This window comes from Vombatus ursinus, unplaced genomic scaffold (assembly GCF_900497805.2).
Source record: "Vombatus ursinus unplaced genomic scaffold, bare-nosed wombat genome assembly UNPS02014818.1, whole genome shotgun sequence".
Lineage (NCBI taxonomy): Eukaryota > Metazoa > Chordata > Mammalia > Diprotodontia > Vombatidae > Vombatus > Vombatus ursinus.
The window spans coordinates 9,540,867-9,560,025 of record NW_020954596.1 but is presented as its reverse complement, the minus strand read 5'-3'; the positions used below and the strand labels follow the sequence as shown (position 1 = coordinate 9,560,025).

Here is a 19,159-nt window from a genome sequence, read left to right as displayed (position 1 = left end):
TCAAAAGTCTTGATGTTATATTAATACTATAAATTAGGCAAATAATCATTGCTTAACCTTCAGAGATGAAAATGGTAAGCTTGGGCGACGTATTTGACAGAGGAGACCAAGCCTCATACCAGGAAGAGTCTTCAAAAGAAAATATTAAGTATAACAACATTAGCTACTGAGGTAATCCTATTCTTTTAACTAATCAGGCATTTATTAAACATCTTTTGCACTCTAAGTACTGTGCTAGGTACTGAAAATTCAAAGACAAAAGTAAAGCAGCCCCTGTCCCTGAGAAGCTTATAATCTAGCCAGTGGAGACAACATATACCCTATACATCTATAAATAACTGTGGGTATAAAGTCACTAGGAGCTGAAAGATCAGGAAGGGTTTTGAAAACTTATACAGTAGAAGAAAGTGATGCTTGAACTAAACCTTACTATACTAAGAGGCAGAAGTCAAAAGGGAATACATTTCAGGCATGAGGGTTAGCCAGTACAAAGGTTCAAAGATGGCAGATGGAAGGCTGTGTATAAGAAACGGGAATAAAGGTAGTCTGCCTAGACTATAGAATGTGTGAAAGGGAGTTAGGTGTAATGAGGAAGGAAATGTGTAATGAGGGGTGTAATGTATCATGATGAATGAGGTTGGATTATATTATATTGTATAAATACAATATATTGTATTTATATTAGAACTTAAAGGTAACAGACTGCTCTTGGAGTTTATTGAATAGGAGAATGACTTGATCTTACCTGTGTTTCAAGAAAATCACTTTGGCAGTTGCTGGAGAATGAATTAGAGTGGGGAAAGAACTGAGAGGGGAAGTTAAATTATTGTTATTGTAATAGTTCAGAACTACAGTGGTTGGCGGCTATGTGAGCAGAAGGAAGCGAACAAATAAGAAAGATATTGTAGAGGCAGGGTTGATAAGATTTGGCAACTGAATGGATATGTGGTAAGAGTAAGGAATTGGGGATAATACTGACATTCTGAAACTGGGTGACTAAAAACATAGTGGTGACCCCAAAAGAAATTAGGGAAGTTTTGAAGAAGGCTGGATTTGGGGGAAATAACAATGAGTTCTGTTTTTAAACATGTTGAGTTTGAGGTGAATACAAAACATCCACTTCAAAAAATCCAGTGGGCATTTTGTAATTTGTGACTAGCATTCAGGAGAGACATTAGAGCTGAATATATCAGTTTCAGAGATGAGGATGTAAGAACAGAAATAATGTTTAAATGATATAAGCTAATGAAGTCACCAAAAGAGAAAATAAAGAGAAAAGGATGCAGAACAGTTAGGGGGCATGATATGACTGATGATATGGCAAAAGAAACAGAGAAGGAATGGTTAGACAGATAGGAGAACAACCAAAAGAAAGTAATATCATGAAAACCAAGAAGAGAGAGAGAGCATTCAGGAGCAGAGGATAGTCAATAGTGTTAAATGTTGCAGACAAGTCAAGAAAGATGAGTATTGAGAAAAGGCCATGGGATTTGTCAATTAAGAAAATGCTGATAACTTTGTTGAGAGCAGTTTCATTTGAGTGATGAGGTCAGAAAAAAGACTGTAAATGGTTAAGAAACGAAAGAAAAGAAAGGAAGTAGATGCAATGACTGTAGAAAGCTATTATTTCTTTATTTCTAAAGTCTTTGACATGCAGGAGTAAGAATCTCATGCTCAAGAGATGGGAGACTTCAGAATCTAGATTGTGAGGGAACAAAACAGGGGAAATTTCTTTTGCTCCTAGGCTGGGGTGAGGATTTTGATGACTTTTATAAAAGAGTATTACTGAAGTACCCTAGGCGAGCATTTTAAACAAGTCAGAAGCTAAATGGGAGATGATAGCTAAAGCATTCACCAGGGATGCCAGCAAATCAATCAGCAGAACAGCATCCTGAAAAAACCAGCGGAGAAGTATCTACCACAGCAGTAGCAATGTGCTACTGAGAACAGCATTCAGTGAAAACCACAAGACTAGTGGGGAGCAGTTCTGGCTCAGAGGAATACCAAACTAATTCCAGAAGAAGCAGTGAGATGTCACTAGAAGGCAAAATAATCAATCAGGCAACCAGCATTTATTAAGCACCTACCATGTGCCAGGAGCTATGCTTGGAATATATAAAGTCAGACAAAAAAAACAGTCCCTGCTTTTAAGGAACTCACAGTGTAATACAGAAGACAATATACAAACAGTTATGTACAAACGAGATGTATACAGGATAAATTTGGGGCAGTCGCAGAGGGAAGGTATTAATATTAAGGAGGACTGGGAAAGGCCTCTTGCAGAAAGTGAGACTTCACCTGAGATGTGAAGAAAGCCAGCAAAGCTAGGAGATGGAGATGAAGAGGAAGAGAGTCCTAGTCATGGAAGAAAGCCAGTGAAAACACTCAGAGTTGGAAGAGGGAGTATTGTATGTAAGGAATAGCAAGAAGGCCAGTATTACTGGATCTCAAAGTGCATGGAAGGAAAGGTGTAAGAAGACTAGACAGATAGGAAAAGACTCTGCAGTGTTGAAGACATGTCTCCTTCCTACATGTGTACCTTATGTACCTTAGTCATGCGTCCCCTCCCCATGAATGTGCCCTGGCCACGTGTGTTCCCCTCCACATCTATCCTTTATTTGTAACCACTCTTCCCAGTATAAGTATTTATGAGAGTGTATCCCATTTCGGAGGGTGGGGTAGTGGTGTTTTGTTGCTACTTCCTTTTTACTATGACATTTCATTAAGTGCCTTTTCTTTGAATTAACTTTGTCGTCTGGGTCACTATCACACGTAAACACAATAGTAGGGGCCTGTGAATGATAGTTTTATGGATGCAGATCCACAGAGTACCCTGAAACTGGAGGAGCCATCTGCTGGGGAACCCACCCCTATGATGTAGTCCCCCAAGGTCTGTCCTCCCCTCATGTATACGTATTATAACTACATGGCCATAAAGCTATATAGGAGATTTAAAGCATATGTGGAGATGCTATATTGCACATATATGTATCTATTTATTGTATATCTATATATCTCATATATGTGTATTTACCCACACATATCTTCATATGTGCATATATATGCATTTACCTTCATATATGTATATTGTGGTACTTTTGCTTGCTAGTTAAATATTTCATAACATATACACATTTATAAATATATGCATACATTGTAATCTTTCACTTACCTGTTAAACTCCTGATTTCTATGTAATGTCCCTCTCCTCTGTGCCAGATCTCCCACTAAAGAGATATATGGATATAGACAACCAGCTACAAGCCTGGTAAGATAAGGCTGCCAGGCTGATCACAGTCGGAATAGCCACCATTTATTGTCCTTAACCTCTCCCTGAGATGAAACAAGTCCCTTGAAGAATTTGGAGCTAGCATACATTAAGGGCCACACATTATAGAAAACAATCAATGTAATAAGAAATATTAAACTACCTTTAATAAGAAGCAAGATTCAGTTAGAGAAAAAAAAAAGATTGCTCTCTTACTGGACTTTGCAGAATCATGGAAACCCTCTTCTTTTGCTCCATCATGTTGAAATCCTGACGAAGGTCTGGTGCCATATTCCTCTCTCTTAAGTATTCTGGATTGTTCTCATCTACTCTATCAAAATATCGCTCCTTATGAGGGGCTGTGGTTGGAGGTGGTGAAGTCACCACCGTCGAGCCTGTATCACCATTCATAGCACAATTTTAAAATTCCCTGTGGAGAACAAAAATAAAAAGGTTTATTTATTTTTATTTATTTTGGTGAGGCAATCACAGTTAAGTGACTTGCCCAGGATCATACAGCTAGTAAGTGTCAAGTGTCTGAGGCCAGATTTGAACTCAGGTCCTCCTGACTCCAAGGTCAGAGCTCTATCCATTGTGCCACCTAGCTGCCCCTAAAAAGGTTTATTTTTGAATGAATACCCAATAGTATGTCACCAAATAAATGTTTGGGCCTTAGATATTATCATAATTTTCACAATACAGCAACCTCATACAAAGCACAATTAATCAGAACTATTTGGCACAGTTATGCTTCAACCACTGATGCTGAAGAGGCAAAAGTCGATCAGTTCTACGAAGACCTACAACATCTTCTAGAAATAATATCAAAAAAGATGTTACATTCATCATAGAAGATTGTAGGAAATCAAAAAGTAATTGGAATAATTGGCAAGTTTGGCCTTGGAGTACAAAATGAAGAAACTAATAGAGTTTTGTCAAGATAACTAGTTGGTCATAACAAACACTCTTTTTCAACAACTCAAAAGGCAACTTCACATGGACATCACCAGTTGGTCAACATCAAAATCAGCTGGATTATATACTTTGCAGCCAAAGGTAGAGAAGCTCTATTCAGTTAAAACAAGACCTGGAGGTGACTGTGGCTCAGATCATGAGCTTATTATTGCAAAATTCAGACTTAAATTGAAGAAATTAAGGAAAACTATTAGATCATATAGGTATGACCTAAATACCATCCCTTATGAATATGAAGTGGCGGTGATGAATAGATTTAAGGGATTAGATCTGGTAGATAGGCACATTAAGGAACTGCTACTGGAGTTGTGAACTACTCCAACAATTCTGGAGAACAATTTGGAACTATGCCCCCCAAACCATTAAACTGTTCATATCCCTTGATCCAGAAATACTGCTACAAGTTGATACCCCAAAGAGATCAAAGAAAAAGGATCTGTATGTACAAAAATATTTATAGTAGCTCTTTTTGTGGTGGCAAAGAACTGGAAACAGAGGGAATGCTCATCAACTGGAGAATGGCTGAATACGTTATGTTATATGAATGTGAGGGAACACTACCATGCTGTAAGAAATGATCAAGGAGTTTCAGAAAAGCCTGGTCAGACTTATGGGAAAAAGTGAAGTGAGCAGAACTAGGAAATCAATTCACACAATAAGAGCAGTACTGTAAAGATAATCAACTGAATTTAATAACTCTGATCAACACAATAACCCACCAAAATTCCAAAGGGCTCATGATGAAAAGTGCTATCTACCTCCAGATGGATGATGGATTCAGGGTGCAGACTAAAGCATATTTTTTTCTCTTTCTTTTTCTTGTTTTATCCCGTCTGCCCCCACACCCACCCTGAACATGGCTAATGTAAAAATTTGTTTTGTACCACTTCATATATGTAATGGGTTTTCTGTTTCTTGCCTTTTTGATGGGTGGAGGAGGAGATGGGGAACTAAAAATAAAATTGAATTTTTAAACAAAGAAGCAAATGATTTTTAAAAATGCATTTGGAATATCTTTGTTTCCCTTTTCACATCTAAGAAACAGAACAAATAAAATCCAAGTAAATAGGATAATAATTTCATCAAATTAGAGAAAAGCATCTGAGATAATTGGAGACCTGAGATCACTATAAGAATATCAATAAACCAACAAGTTAACACTCCTTCAAAGATCATTTTTCTCTGACAAAACAGGAAAATGATAAATGTTGGAAAAGATGTGGGAAAATTGGAACAGTAATGCATTGTTGGTGGAGTTGTGAAATGATCCAACCATTTTGGAGAGCAATTTGGAACTATGCCCAAAGGGCTATAAAAAATGTGCACACCCTTTGACCCAGCAATAACACTCCTAGGGTGGTTCCCAAAGAGATCATACAAATGGAAAAAGTACCCATATGTATAAGAATATTTATAGCAGCTCTTTTTGTGGTGGCAAAGAATTGGAAATTGAGGGGATGCCCAACAACTGGGGAATGGCTGAACAAGTTGTGGTATATGAATATGATGGAATACTATTGTGCTATAAGAAATGATGAGCAGGTGGACTTCAGAAAAACCTGGAAAGAGCTGCATGCTGAGAAAGACTGATGCTGAGTGATGTGAGCAGAACCAGGAGAATGTTGTGCAATGACTAATGTTGACAGACTTAGCCCTTCTCAGCAATGGAGATCTAAGACATCTCCGAAGGTCTCATGATAGAAAATGCTATCCACATCCAAAGAAAGAACTATGGAGTTTGAATGCAGATCGAAGCATACTATTTGCTCTTTTTTTTCTTCTGTTTTGTTTTGTTTTTTCTTTCTTGTGGTTCCTCCTATTGGTTCTAATTCTTCCTTACAACATCACTAATGTAAAAATATGTTTAATAGGAATGTATATGTATAGCTTATATCAGATTGCACTCCATCTTGGAGAGGGAGGTGGGGAGGGAGGGGGAGAAAAATGTAAAACTCAAAAGCTTATGGAAGTGATTATTGATAAATCAAAATAAATTAATAAAAATAAAATAAAAGGACAACAAACAATAAAAAAGATCATTTTTCTCCAAAAACATTACCTTTTGGTTGCCAATAATTCTCCATTATTCTAAAAAAGTCTTTCAATTTGAAAATTTTACTTTAAAGAATCTGAGCATTTCTAACCTATAACAGTCAATGCCTGCTATTATGTACCAAGTGCTAGGGATGCAGAGATAAAAACAAAATGCTATGTGCTCTCAATAAGCTTACATTCTATTGGGGAGAAACAATATGCACACAGGAAAATAAAAAATACATAAAGTAATTTCAGAAGGAGTGGAAAGTGCAAGCAATTGTAAGTGTGGGGGACGGTAGGAAGAGATAAAGACAGGACTCGTATCATAAAATTCAATATAAGCATTCTCCAATATTGTTTTCCGCTCCCCATCCCTCCTCCCCATCCACACTCTTGGGGAAATTCAATCCTACTTTGTAGGTATCCAAAATTCCAAGAATGGCAGGCCAACTGGCAAGCAAGTACTAGGATTATAATTACTAAATATATTTAAAATTTTGAACTATGAAGTAACTAGTGAGGTATAGTAGAAAGAGCTCTGATCCTGGAATCAGAAGACCCAGGTACAAAGTCTGACTCTGCCACTTATGAGCTAGTGCTATTTTAGGCAAATCACAATCTCTCAGGACCTCTGTTTCCTTATATATAAAATGTAGGAGTTAAAATAGATGATCTATAAGGTCCTTTCCAACTCTTAATACTTAAAGATTCTATGAACAAAGCCCAACTATGATTCAATGAACTATGAGAAAAGGCACTGAATTTAGAGTCAGAGTAACTGTTAAGTTACAAACCTAGGTTTGTTTGAATTCTAACTCTGCTACTAAGTAGCTGTGGGATCTGGACAAATTACTTCCCCTCTCTGCACATCAGTTTCTTTAACTGTAAAATGCGGGGTTGGACTTGATGATCTCTAAGGTTTCCCCTTACATCTCTACAGTCTATGAATATAACTATTTTCCTTTTAAAACAAGGTCACATGAAATTTTAGAAGGTAGAGATTGCTGCTTGCCAGTTCCACAGCAGACCTACACAATGAACAAAAAGAATCTTTGTAAGACCAACCTAGTGAAGGCAACAAATGGTGTGATAGCCTTTCTCTTATCACAAATTGCTATGTCAGAAGGGTGAGATAAAGAATGTGGACTATATCTATTGTTCTCTTTTTTTCCTCAGCACAACAGATAAAAAATTCAGTAACGAAGTTTGCAAATTTAAATAAGGACTCTAAGTATAAAGATACTGGATCCATGAATCAAGATGAGTAAAATGCTAATGTTGGTTCTGATCTGAATATTGGCCCTTGACAAATAGCTTATTTTTGACTTTATCTTTGGTTAGCATGACCTTCAAGAAGAGAAACATTTTGGTGCGACAACAAATTCTTCTATGAACATTTCTGTAACTATTAGAGAACAGAAAAATTAACAAATCATCTGGAAACAAACTTTCTTTATGAAGAAATTTGGCCATGGTAAAAAGAAATAAAGAATTTTCCTGAATCCAACAAAACAATGTTGGCTCTTGTCAGGTCTTAAAAGGCACGTTTTCCTTGAGCGTGTACAGAAGACAAACAACTCTGAACATACAGCTTCGGTTTTTCTGAAGAGATAGCTACAGACCAACACAGATGATCAGGGCAAATCTGTGACTCCTTTCTGTCCCAAAAAACAGGAAAGGTTCTAGTATCATTTATATTTTTAACTGAAAAAAAAAATAACAGTTCACTATGAATTAGTTTCAGTACATGCATTATTTTACATTAATGTTATTTCAGTTAGTATCTAATATTTTTAATACAGTACTAACCAACCTTTTTTGGTTGTTCAGGAATAGTAACAACTCACATTTTTATAGTGCTTTAAAGTTTCCAAAGCACTTTCCCTCCTCAACAACCCTCTTTACAGGTAATACTGCTATTATTATTCTTCCCATTTTATAAATGAGGAAACTAATTAAATTGTCTAAGGTCACATATAGAAGTGACAAGGCCGGGACTCAATCTCAGATATTTATGAGTCAAAATCCAGTATTCTTTTCACTACAATAGGATACATACTCCTAAGCTGATCTGGTAAAGACTGTCACTAAAATATCTTCTCTTTGATTACAAAGGTAATGGTATCCTAGGATATACTTCATGTTAGTGGTATGTAAATAAATTATGGAAGAAAAAGACTATAACATTTTATTTTTTGCTTCTCAAAAATACCAGGTGAATTAATTCTATAGTTTTATAAAGCAGGTTCTTGATACTAGCACCTTACTTGATACCTGTCTTAGAATTCTTCAAGAGCTCTCCTGTAGGAAGACAAGGATGACCTGTTCTACTTGACTTTTCTGGAATAGAACTATACAAAATGATTTGGGGAGAAGAGCACTAACAACTTGGGTAAATGAGGAGAGACTTCATGTATGATATGTATGAAGTAGCCCTTAAACTGGAAGGATCTTAGAAGATTCCAAAAGGTTCAATATGATAAAAAGCCTGTGCAAAAACAAAAAGGCAGGAAATGCAATTACATTTATAGAGTACATGAAGCAAGTATGCAATTTGGTCGGAACTTAGAGTGTGTGAGGAGGTAGAATGTGAAATTATTTTGGAAAGACAATTGGGGCCAGATTGCATAGAGTTTTAAATGCCAAAAGAGTTTACAGTTTATCTTGGAAACAGCAAGAGTCATTGAAACTTCTACAACAGGAAGTGACATGGTGTGGCTTGTGTTTTAGAAATACCAGTTTGGCATTTGTGTAAAGGATGAATTAGAGAAGAGAAAGAATGGATGCAGGGAGACCAATTAGGAATTATTTCAATAGTCCATCACCTTAGTTCAGACTATGAGTGGAGAGAAAAGGACAGATGTGAGAGATGTTGTAGAATCCACAAGACTTGGGAAATGATGAAGTTGAGAGGGTGGGGATAGACAGTCAGGAGCTGGCCCCCAAAAGTAGCACAGAATAATGGAAAATACTGACTCCGCATTCAGGAGTTGGGTTTAAATTGTGACTTTGACACTATGACCTTCCAAGTCACAAGGCCTAGTTGAATTCTGAGGTTCCTTCTAGCTCTAGATGCATGCTCCCATGATGGGGCCCTTAACCTAAATGGGAAATGTGCTTTTTGCAGATGAGTGAAGAAAGGTAATAATCAAGCCTTTACTGAGGGCTTATTATGTGTGAGGCACTGTACTAGGTGGTAGGGACATAAAGAAGAAGAAGAAGAAGAAAAAAAAGAAATGGTCCCTACTCTCAAAGAACTTACATTCTAAACAGAGATAAAATATGTACTGTTTATACATATTAACATATACAAAATAAATACAAAGTAATCTGGTAGGCATTAGTAGATGAAGGAATTAGGAAAGCCTCATGTAGAAGGTAATGTCTGAGTTAAGCTTTGAAGGAAATTAAGGATTCTAGGAGGTACAAGTGAGGGAGTGTATTATAAACAAGGGGGAGAGATTGTAGGCAATTAAGTGTCGTGTGAGGAACAGCAAGAAGTCAAGTTTGGTTGGACTGAAAGGGAATTATGTATAATATAGCTAGAAAGGTAGATTGGAACCAGGTTGCAAAGAGCATTACATGCCAAAGAGAAAAGGTGGTCTTTGATTCTAGAGGTAACAAATTCTATTTTGGCTATGTTGAGTTTAAAGTGCCTCTGAGACATCAGTTGGTAATCTGAGACTTTAGCTCCAACAAGAAATGAGGACTGAATAATGCATATTTGGGAATCATCTGCCTAGAGACAATAATTGAACCTATGGGAGCTATTGAAATCAGAGAGGAGAGAAAGAAGAGAAGGCAAGCCAGGACAAAGCTAGAGTACACCCATGTACAGGGGACAGGACATAGATAGTGATCCAGAAAAGGATATTAAGAGCATTCAGATAGGTTCAGAAGCATACCAGGACAGAATAATATCACAAAAAAAACAGTTAAGAGAAAGATGATCAATATTATAATGTCCTTCCCCGAGTTCAAAAATGTTCAGCAGTTTCCCAGTAACAACAGGATAAAATACCATTACAATCTGGCTTCCAACCCTATCATTCCACTGAAACCACTCTCTCCAATGTTATCAGTGGTTTCTTAGGGGCCAAATTCAATGGCCTTTTCTCAATCCTCATTCTCTCTGACCTCTCTACAGCCTTTGATACTGTGATCACCCTCTCCTTGATACTCTTCTCTCTACGTATTTCGAGCACGACCTTCTCCTAGTTCTACTCCTACTTATCTTTAGGCTCCTTCTTTGTCTCTTTCACTGGATTTTCATTCAGATCATACTCTCTAACTGTAGGTAACCTTCAGGGTTCCATCCTGGGCTGTCTACTTTTCTACCTCTATACTATAACTTGGTGATCTCATCAGCTACCATATTATCATCCTTAGGCTGATGAATCTCAAATCCACCTATCCGGCCCCAAACTCTCAGATGACCTCTAATCTTGCATCTTCAGCTACCATTCAGACATCTCAAACTGGAAACCCAGTAGACATCTTAAACCTCAGCATATCCAAAACCAAATTCATTATCTTATCCTCTGAACACTCTATCCCTTCTACCTTTTTTATTTTTAGAGAAAGCAACATCATCCTCCCAGTTTGTCAGGCTCGCAACCTAAGAATCATCCTTCACTCCTCACTATTTCTCACCCCCCATATCCAACCTGTTGTCAAGGCCTGTCTATTTCACCTTTGCAATATCTCTTAAATATACCCCATTCTCTCCCCTAACACTGCCACCACTGTAGTGCAGGCCCTCATCACCTAACACTTGGACTACTACACTAGCCTACTGGTGGGTCAGCCTGCTTAAGTCTCTCTACATTCCAATCTCCATTCAGCCACCAAATGATTTTCCTAAAGTGCAAGTCCACCATGTTACTCCCCTATTCAATAAACTCCAGTGGCTCCCTATTGCCTCCAGGATCAAACACAAAATGTTCTGTTTGGCATTCAAAGACCTTCAAAACCCAGCTGCCTTCTACCTTTTCAGTCTTCTCTGTCCCCCAATCCTGGAATGCTCTTCAACTCTACCTACTGATCGCCCAGGCTTTAAGTCCCAATTAAAATCTTATTTTTTATAGGAAGGCTTTCTCAACTCCTCTCAATTCTAGTGCCTTCTCTCAGTTAATTATTTCCTATTTATTCTGTATATAGCTTGCTCTATATGTATTTGTTCACATGTTATCTCCCCTATTAGACTGTAAGTTTCTTTAGGACAGGGACTTTCTTTTACCTCTTTTAGTATCCCCAGTGCTTCGCATAGTGCCTGGCACATAGTAGATACTTAATAATTGTTTATTGATTGATTGATTGACTCCAGTCTTGTTACTTACTCCTGCTCTCAAACTCTATATTCCAACCAAACTGAACTAAATGTTGTTCCTTGATCTCATCCTGCCCTCCTGCTTCTGTGTATTTACTCAGGCCATCTTTATGCCTTAAAAATAAGGCTTTCTGCCATCTATATTCATATGAAAAAATGCTCTAAATCACTATTGATTAGAGAAATGCAAATCAAAACAACTCTGAGGTACCACATCACACCCATCAGATTGGCGAACATGATAAAACAGGAAAATGATAAATGTTGGAGAAGATGTGGGAAAATTGGAACACTAATGCATTGTTGGTGGAGTTGTGAAATCATCCAACCATTTTGGAGAGCAATTTGGAACTATGCCCAAAGGGCTATAAAAATGTGCATACCCTTTGACCCAGCAATAGCACTTCTAGGGCTATATCCCAGAGAGATCACACAAATGGGAAAATGACCCACATGTACAAAAATATTCATAGCAGCTCTTTTTGTGGTGGCAAAGAATTGGAAATTGAGAGGATGCCCATTAATTGGGGAATGGCTGAGCAAGTTGTGGTATATGAATGTAATGGAATACTATTGTGCTATAAGAAATGATGAATAGGCTGACTTCAGAAAAACCTGGAAATACTTGTATGGTCTGATGCTGAGTGAAGTGAGCAGAACCAAGAGAATGTTGTACACATTAACAGCCACATTGTGCGATGACTAATATTGATAAACTTAACCCTTCCCAGCAATACAAAGATCTAAGACATCTCCAAAGGCCTCGTGATGGAAAATGCTATCCACATCCAAAGAAAGAACTAGGGAATTTGAATTGCTATTTTTTTTTCTCTTCTGTTGAGTTTTGTTTCTTCCTTCTGGTAGTTCCTCCTATTGGTTCTAATTTTTACTTACAACATCATTAATGTGAAAATACGTTTAATAGGAATGTATATGTATAGCCTGTATCAGATTGTGTGCCGTCTTGGGGAGGGTGGTGGGGAGGAAGGGAGAGAAAAATCTTAAACTCAAAAGCATAAGGAAGTGATTGTTGATAAATCAAAATAAATTAATAAAAAATTTAAAAAAAGAATAAGAATGCAAAAAAAAATAAAGTACTAAAAATTTTTTAAAAATAAGGCTTTCTCATATCTGTCAATTTAAATCCTTTTCTTCAAAACCCAATCTAGGTACTTCCTCTTCCACAAAACCTTTCCTGACTTCTTCAACTGAAAATGATCTTTCATCACTCACTACTCACAAGTCTAGAGCACTTTGTTTGGCTCTCTCCTGTGCTTATATCATATATTAGCTTAAGAACATTAGATTTTTTCTTTTTCAACATTTACTTTTAAAATTAACAATTTATTTTCTCTATTACAAAAATATGTGGCTCATTATGCATCTTGAGTTCATTACCTTTCTATTAAAAGAGGTGAGAAGCATTCTTTATCATCAATCCTCTGGAATCATGATTTGTCGTTAAGACTACAAAGTTGTTTGTCTTCACAATATTCTTCTTATAGTATAAACTATTGTCTTGATTCTAATCTCTTTGCTCTGAATCAGTTCATCTGTGTCTTTCCAGGTTTCTCTGAAACCACCTCTTTTGTTACTTCTTATGATACAATAGTATTCCATCACATTTATATACCATAATTTGTTTGATCATTCCTCAAGTGATGAGTACTTCCTTGGTTTCCAGTTCTTTGATCCCACAAAAAAAGAGCTATTATTTTATACATGAGACCTTTTCTTCCCGCTTAGATTTTTTTTGGGGGGGTATAGATCTATCAGTGATATCACTGGGTCAAAGGATATGCACAGCATAGTAACTTTTGTGGCCCAGTTCCAAATTACTTTCCAGAATGGCTGGATCAAGTCACAGCTCCATCCAAAGAAGTACAATGTGCTTACTTTCCAGTCACTCCTTAAACACTTGTCATTTTCCTTTCTTGCCAATCTGCTGGGTACGAGGTGGAACCTCAAAGTTTAATTCAGATTCCTCTGATTACTTTTTCATATGGCTGTTGACAACTTGGCTTTCTTCCTTTGAGAGCTGCCTGTTTGGCTGCCTGAATGGGAAACGGATTTCCCATCCCACAGATACCTACTCCAGTAAAAAACTGAAATTTATGTCGAATCTAACAATGATTAAAACAAACCTAATGAGAAAACTACTGTAATTGACCTTTTCCATCCCAGAACAGCACAAGAGGTCATCAACAGGAAAGGGGACCCTTCAGTATTACCAGACAAGACCACAGACATTTATACACTTCAAGCAACTGTATCCAGAAGCAGCAAGGAAAGATTTTTAAAAAAACACCAGGGGTGTTAAAAAGCTCCAGGTTGGTTAGAACATCTAAGGGCAAGAACCTCTGAAGAACTGAGGGAGCAACAGGGAACAATGGCCATGACCAGAGCATAGTATTCAAACTGAGACAGCCCAGAGCCTGGGGTGGTGAACTTGCAGCTTCAAGGCCACATGTGGCCTTCTAGATCCTCAAGTGCAGCCCTTTGACTGAATCCAGACTTCACAGAACAAATCCCATTAGTAAAATAAGTTGTTCTGTAAAACTTGGACTCAATCAAAAAGCCACATCTAAGGACCTAGATGGCCACATGTGGCCTCAAGGCCACAGATTGCCCACCTCTTGCGCAGACCTAAGTACTTCAAGATCCCTAGTAACTTGTTCTGAGATGCCAGAAAGGAATCTAAAGATCGAGTGCTGTGACGCTCAAAAATCTAGCAGGGCTTATCCTCATTAGGTGAAGGTTATCTTGGGGACTCAAGAAATCTAGCGCAAGACCAAACAGAGCCCAGCCCCACCACCACCCCACCAAAAGCCCAGCAGGGAACTGAGCCTGGCCCTGGCATGAAGCTCAAATTCCAAGAATTAAAAGTGCCCTGTGTGATGACTAACTTTGATAGACTTGGCTCTTCTTAGCAGTGCAAGGATCTAAGACATCTCCAAAAGTCCATGATGGAAAACGCTATCCACATGCAGAGAAAGAACTGTGGAGTTTGAAAGCAGATCAAAGCATACTATTTGCTCTTTTTTTTTCCTTCTGTTTTGTTTTGTTTCTTTTTTCTTGTGGTTCCTCCTAATGGTTCTAATTCTTCTTTATGACATGACTAATGTGAAAAATCTGTTTAATAGGAATATATATGTAGAGCCTATATCAAACTGCATGCTGTCTTAGGAAGGGAAGGAATGAGAGAAGGGGGGAACATTTAAAACTCAAAATCTTACAGAAGTGAATGTTAAAAATTAAAAATAAAAAATTTTTTAAAAAAGAACTAAAAGTAGTTAGACAAACAAATGAAAGAAAACACTGGCCAACATAAAAAACACCATAGATCTAGAGACACCAGGAGAGAGCAAATCTGTAGCAACAAAAAGCAGTGACTCCAAGGAAAAAATTGAATTGTCCAAAAGGACCTGAATATCTAAAAGAAATGAAGTGTTCAAAAATGAAATAAAAGCTCTAGAGAAAAGAACTGGAGAGAGAATAAATCACTGAGAAGAAAAGGCTATAAGCTTTACTCCAGAAACAGATTACCTGAAAACTAAAACAGGGACATAAGATAGCAAGAAATACTAGAACAAAAGATTAGGAAAAAAATAAAAGAAAATGTAAGATATTTGATATTAAAAACAACTGACCTGGAAAACTCGTCAAGGAGAGATAACTTAAGGATCACTGGATTCCCTCAAAACCAAATTTTTTTAAAAATCTGGATACTCAAAGATCTAGGGAGAGGTTTATCTCCAGGAGGTAAAGTCCATTTTAGGGACCCAAATTTCTATGTTTCAAAAAATCACAAAGCAAAACTGCCCAGATGTATTAGAACTGGAGGGTAAATTGAAGATAGAAACTCCAAGTTGTTATATTAAATTTAAATACTACAAGCATCTAGAAAGAATTAATTCAAGTACTAAGAGACCACTGTCAGGTTCACACAATCGCTGGCAGAATCTTACTATTATTGTGCAATATTATGAAAGAGATGATTTCAGAGACTCCTGAGTAAAAACTGATACAGAATGAAGTGAACAAAACCAAGAGAACAACTTATGCAAGGTTAACAACACTGAAAATAAAATAACTCTGAAAGACGAAAGAACTCTGATCAATGTAGCAATGAGCTATACATGTGTCCAAAGAACCTATGATGAAGCATGTTATCCACTCCTGAGAGAGAGGTGATGTATTCAAGGTGCAGGTGTATTTTTTGGACATGGCCAATGCAAGAATTTGTTTTGGATAAATATGTTTATTTATTTTTACAAGAGTTCTTTTTTCTTCCTTTTGTTCTTTCAATCTTTAATTGAGTGAGAAGGGATGGGGAGTAATAATAAAAACATTAGGAAAAACAAAAAATTAAAATTAAAAAAGGGCAATTGAAACATTTTAACAAGCTTAGAAAAGAAGGAAGTTTATTTAATTTTTTAGATGTTTAATAAATTTATTTGTTGAATTGATTTCATTTTATGACAAAGGCAACAAAAATAATTGGACACATTTATCTTGCCTTGTGACTTTCAAAGTATGAATAAGCAAGGTGTCTGCCATGAAGAGAATTATATCTTATATACCAGCATCTGTGGTGGAGGATAGAGAATTAGGGAAATTCCTCTAGAACTTATGAAGATCCTCAAAACCAAGTCAATGTCTACCTTGATATTTGGCAATCATTTGATTGCAAAAGAGTATATATGCGGGAAAAGGAAAAATATATTGAAAAATATGGTTGGGGATTAAAAAATTAAAGATGTCAATGTCTTTTGGATTACACAAAAGTGTCCTCTTATACACAGACCTACATAATGGGGGAAGGAGACAAAACAAACAGAAAGTAAAGAGGGGAGGGATTTTATACAATAAGATTATTTAAAGAAGGAAGTTTAGAAATAAGCATGGATGAGGAGGATAATTATGAAAGTAACATGGAATTTATTATGTACTTTTTAAAAGAATAGCATGAAATGGAGATTTATGGTTTTACATACAGTCTCTTTTTTGCGCTCTACTCTGCATATAGAAATTTTAGTAAAAAAAATAAAATAAAGAGCAGCAGATGAATTCACACCATCACTGAAATGCTTCTGTTTATGTCCTGAATTAATGGATTCAATGACTAATAATAATGCTGTGTTGTCCTTCATAGATGAAGATGACACAACTAACCCGACATCAACATGGCATACATTGTCTTTTTCAGCTATTGACATAGATTGTCTTGATCCATTAATATTCTTTTATACAGTTTATATTAAATTTAGGACTTTAAAAACAGAAACATCTTTCATCACCTTATCCATGAAAGAAATCCTCAAAAATTAATTTCAAAGTCAAACTGAAAAACAAAGATGGAATATAATTTCTCAAATAATCTTCACTGATGATGTATACTATAGTGACTCCATTTACATACCTTAGCATAAGACTTATTCTTCTCTATCATATGTTACTCTCCTTGTAACTCCATAAGAAGTATTTTCTAAATATCTACTGTGTGCTTATACTATGTTAAGTGCCACCAAAGTAGAAAAGTAGTAAGACACAGTCTCAGTCACAAAAAGCTCACAATCTAATTGAGGAGGCAAGACATACAGCCATAAAGATGAGTACACAAATACAATAATATATAATAAACAATAAATAATATAATAAACAATATTATATGGAATCAAATTCCAGGTATATCCTGCTCACAATTATAATTTTTAAACCATGTATGGAAAACAATTTGGAATTATGCAAAAATATAACTAAAATATCTATAGAATCAATCAACAAGCATTTATTTATTAAGTACTTACTATATGCCAGGCACTATGGCAGGTGCTGGGGTTACAAAAACAAAAATGAAATAGTCCCTGCCCTGAAGAAGCTTTCAGTCAGAAAAAAGCACATGTATATAGAAAAGTATAGGCAAAATATATACATAGTAAATAGAAAGTATCTGGGAGAAAGGAGGTAGGCAATAACAGAATGGGATTAGGAAGGACTTCCTGTATAAAGTAGCACTTGAGCTGAGCTTTGAAAGAAGCTATGGATTCTAAGAGACAGAAGTGAAGCAGTGCATGCCAGGATTACCTGTGCAAAGAAAGGTGGACAGAAACAGAATGCCGTGTATGAGGAACAGGAAGAAGGTCAATTTGGATGGACTATAAAGTGTGTTAAAGGAAGTAATATGTAATGAGTCTAGAATATTAGCCCAGAGTTAGAGTATAAGTGTCAAACAGAAATGTCTGAAATTTAACAGAGGGAATAGGGAGGTGCTGAAGTTTCCTGAGCAGAGAAGTGACATGGCTGGACCTGTATTTTAGGAATAAAACTGTCAGCTGTGTATAAGATATAGTAGGGAGAGAAGATTCAATGCAGGATGACCAATTAATAAACTACTACAACAGTCCCAGCAAGAGGGGATGAGGGCCTGAACCAGGATGGCGACTTCGTGAATGTAGAGAAAGGGAAAGATTCGGTAAAGTAAGTAAGACTTGGCAATTAACTGGATATAGGTATTATTATACGAGATAAGGAATGAATCAAGGTCTATCCTGAGCTTGCAGCCCTGGGCACCTGGAAGAATGGTGGTGTCATTCTTTCAGAAATAGAGAAGTTAGTTAGCAAGAGGAGTAGGTTTTTTTGGGGGGGGGTAGTTTGGGAGAGATATTAATTTTGTTTTATACAAGTCAAGTTTGAGACGCCTACAAGATGCCTACCAAAAAACATCCAGTAAGGGATCCAATGATAACTTCTGAACCAGATGTCCCATATAACTCCAAGGAAGTCAAATAAAATGTTCACAGCAGCACATGTAGTTGCAAAGAACTGGAAACAAAATGGGTACCCGGTGATCGAGGAATGACTAAACAAACTATGGTATGTGAGCATAATATAATATCAATGTACCATAAGAAATTCAGAATTCAAAGAAGTATCAAAATATGAACTGACAGAAAATGAAAAACCAGGAAAACAGCATACACAATGACTACAACAGCATAAATGGAAAAGATAATACATTAACTGAATGCTACATAATTATTATAATAATTAAGATTGACCTCAAAGTAGAGGTGAAAAAATACACTTTCATTCAGTTGTGCTTTTCCTCCTATATAAAGAAATGAATGTGATGCAAAAGCAAAGGCATCAATAAACCTATTTTTAAAATAACAAAGAACAATGTGATGTGCCCCAGGAGATTAATTAAAATATATGACAATGTGTTTGCATTGCAAAATGACATTAGTATAAATAGTCATGCCTCTATAAATTAATTTACTATGAGGATATAGTAGTTATGTAAATTTATAACTATTATATAAATGGAATAGTTCTACATATACTATAAGTACAGAATAGATATACACATATGTATAACTAATATTTTATGCTCATCTTGCTCTACAAGAAAAAGTTAAATTGCATAGTACTGAAAACAGAATAATGTGTTACTACATGCTTATCACAACAATAAACGCAAAGGGTGTTGACGAAAGGAGATAAATGTGCAATGAAGTTATCAATGAAGGCTTCAAAAATAGGTAGGA

General features: G+C 36.4%; 1 protein-coding gene across 3 annotated transcripts in view; it reads right to left on the bottom strand.

Annotated features, from left to right (window-relative positions):
* The window catches only part of ADD1 (adducin 1), a 127,471-nt gene that overhangs the window by 57,517 nt on the left and 50,795 nt on the right, over window positions 1–19,159 (bottom strand). For all 3 annotated transcript variants that reach the window (XM_027836092.1, XM_027836090.1, XM_027836091.1), the window contains exon 2: window positions 3,485–3,698. In XM_027836092.1, the coding sequence (XP_027691893.1) occupies window positions 3,485–3,679 (195 nt within the window). In that variant the 5' untranslated portion in view covers window positions 3,680–3,698. The remainder of the gene's footprint in view (window positions 1–3,484; window positions 3,699–19,159) is intronic.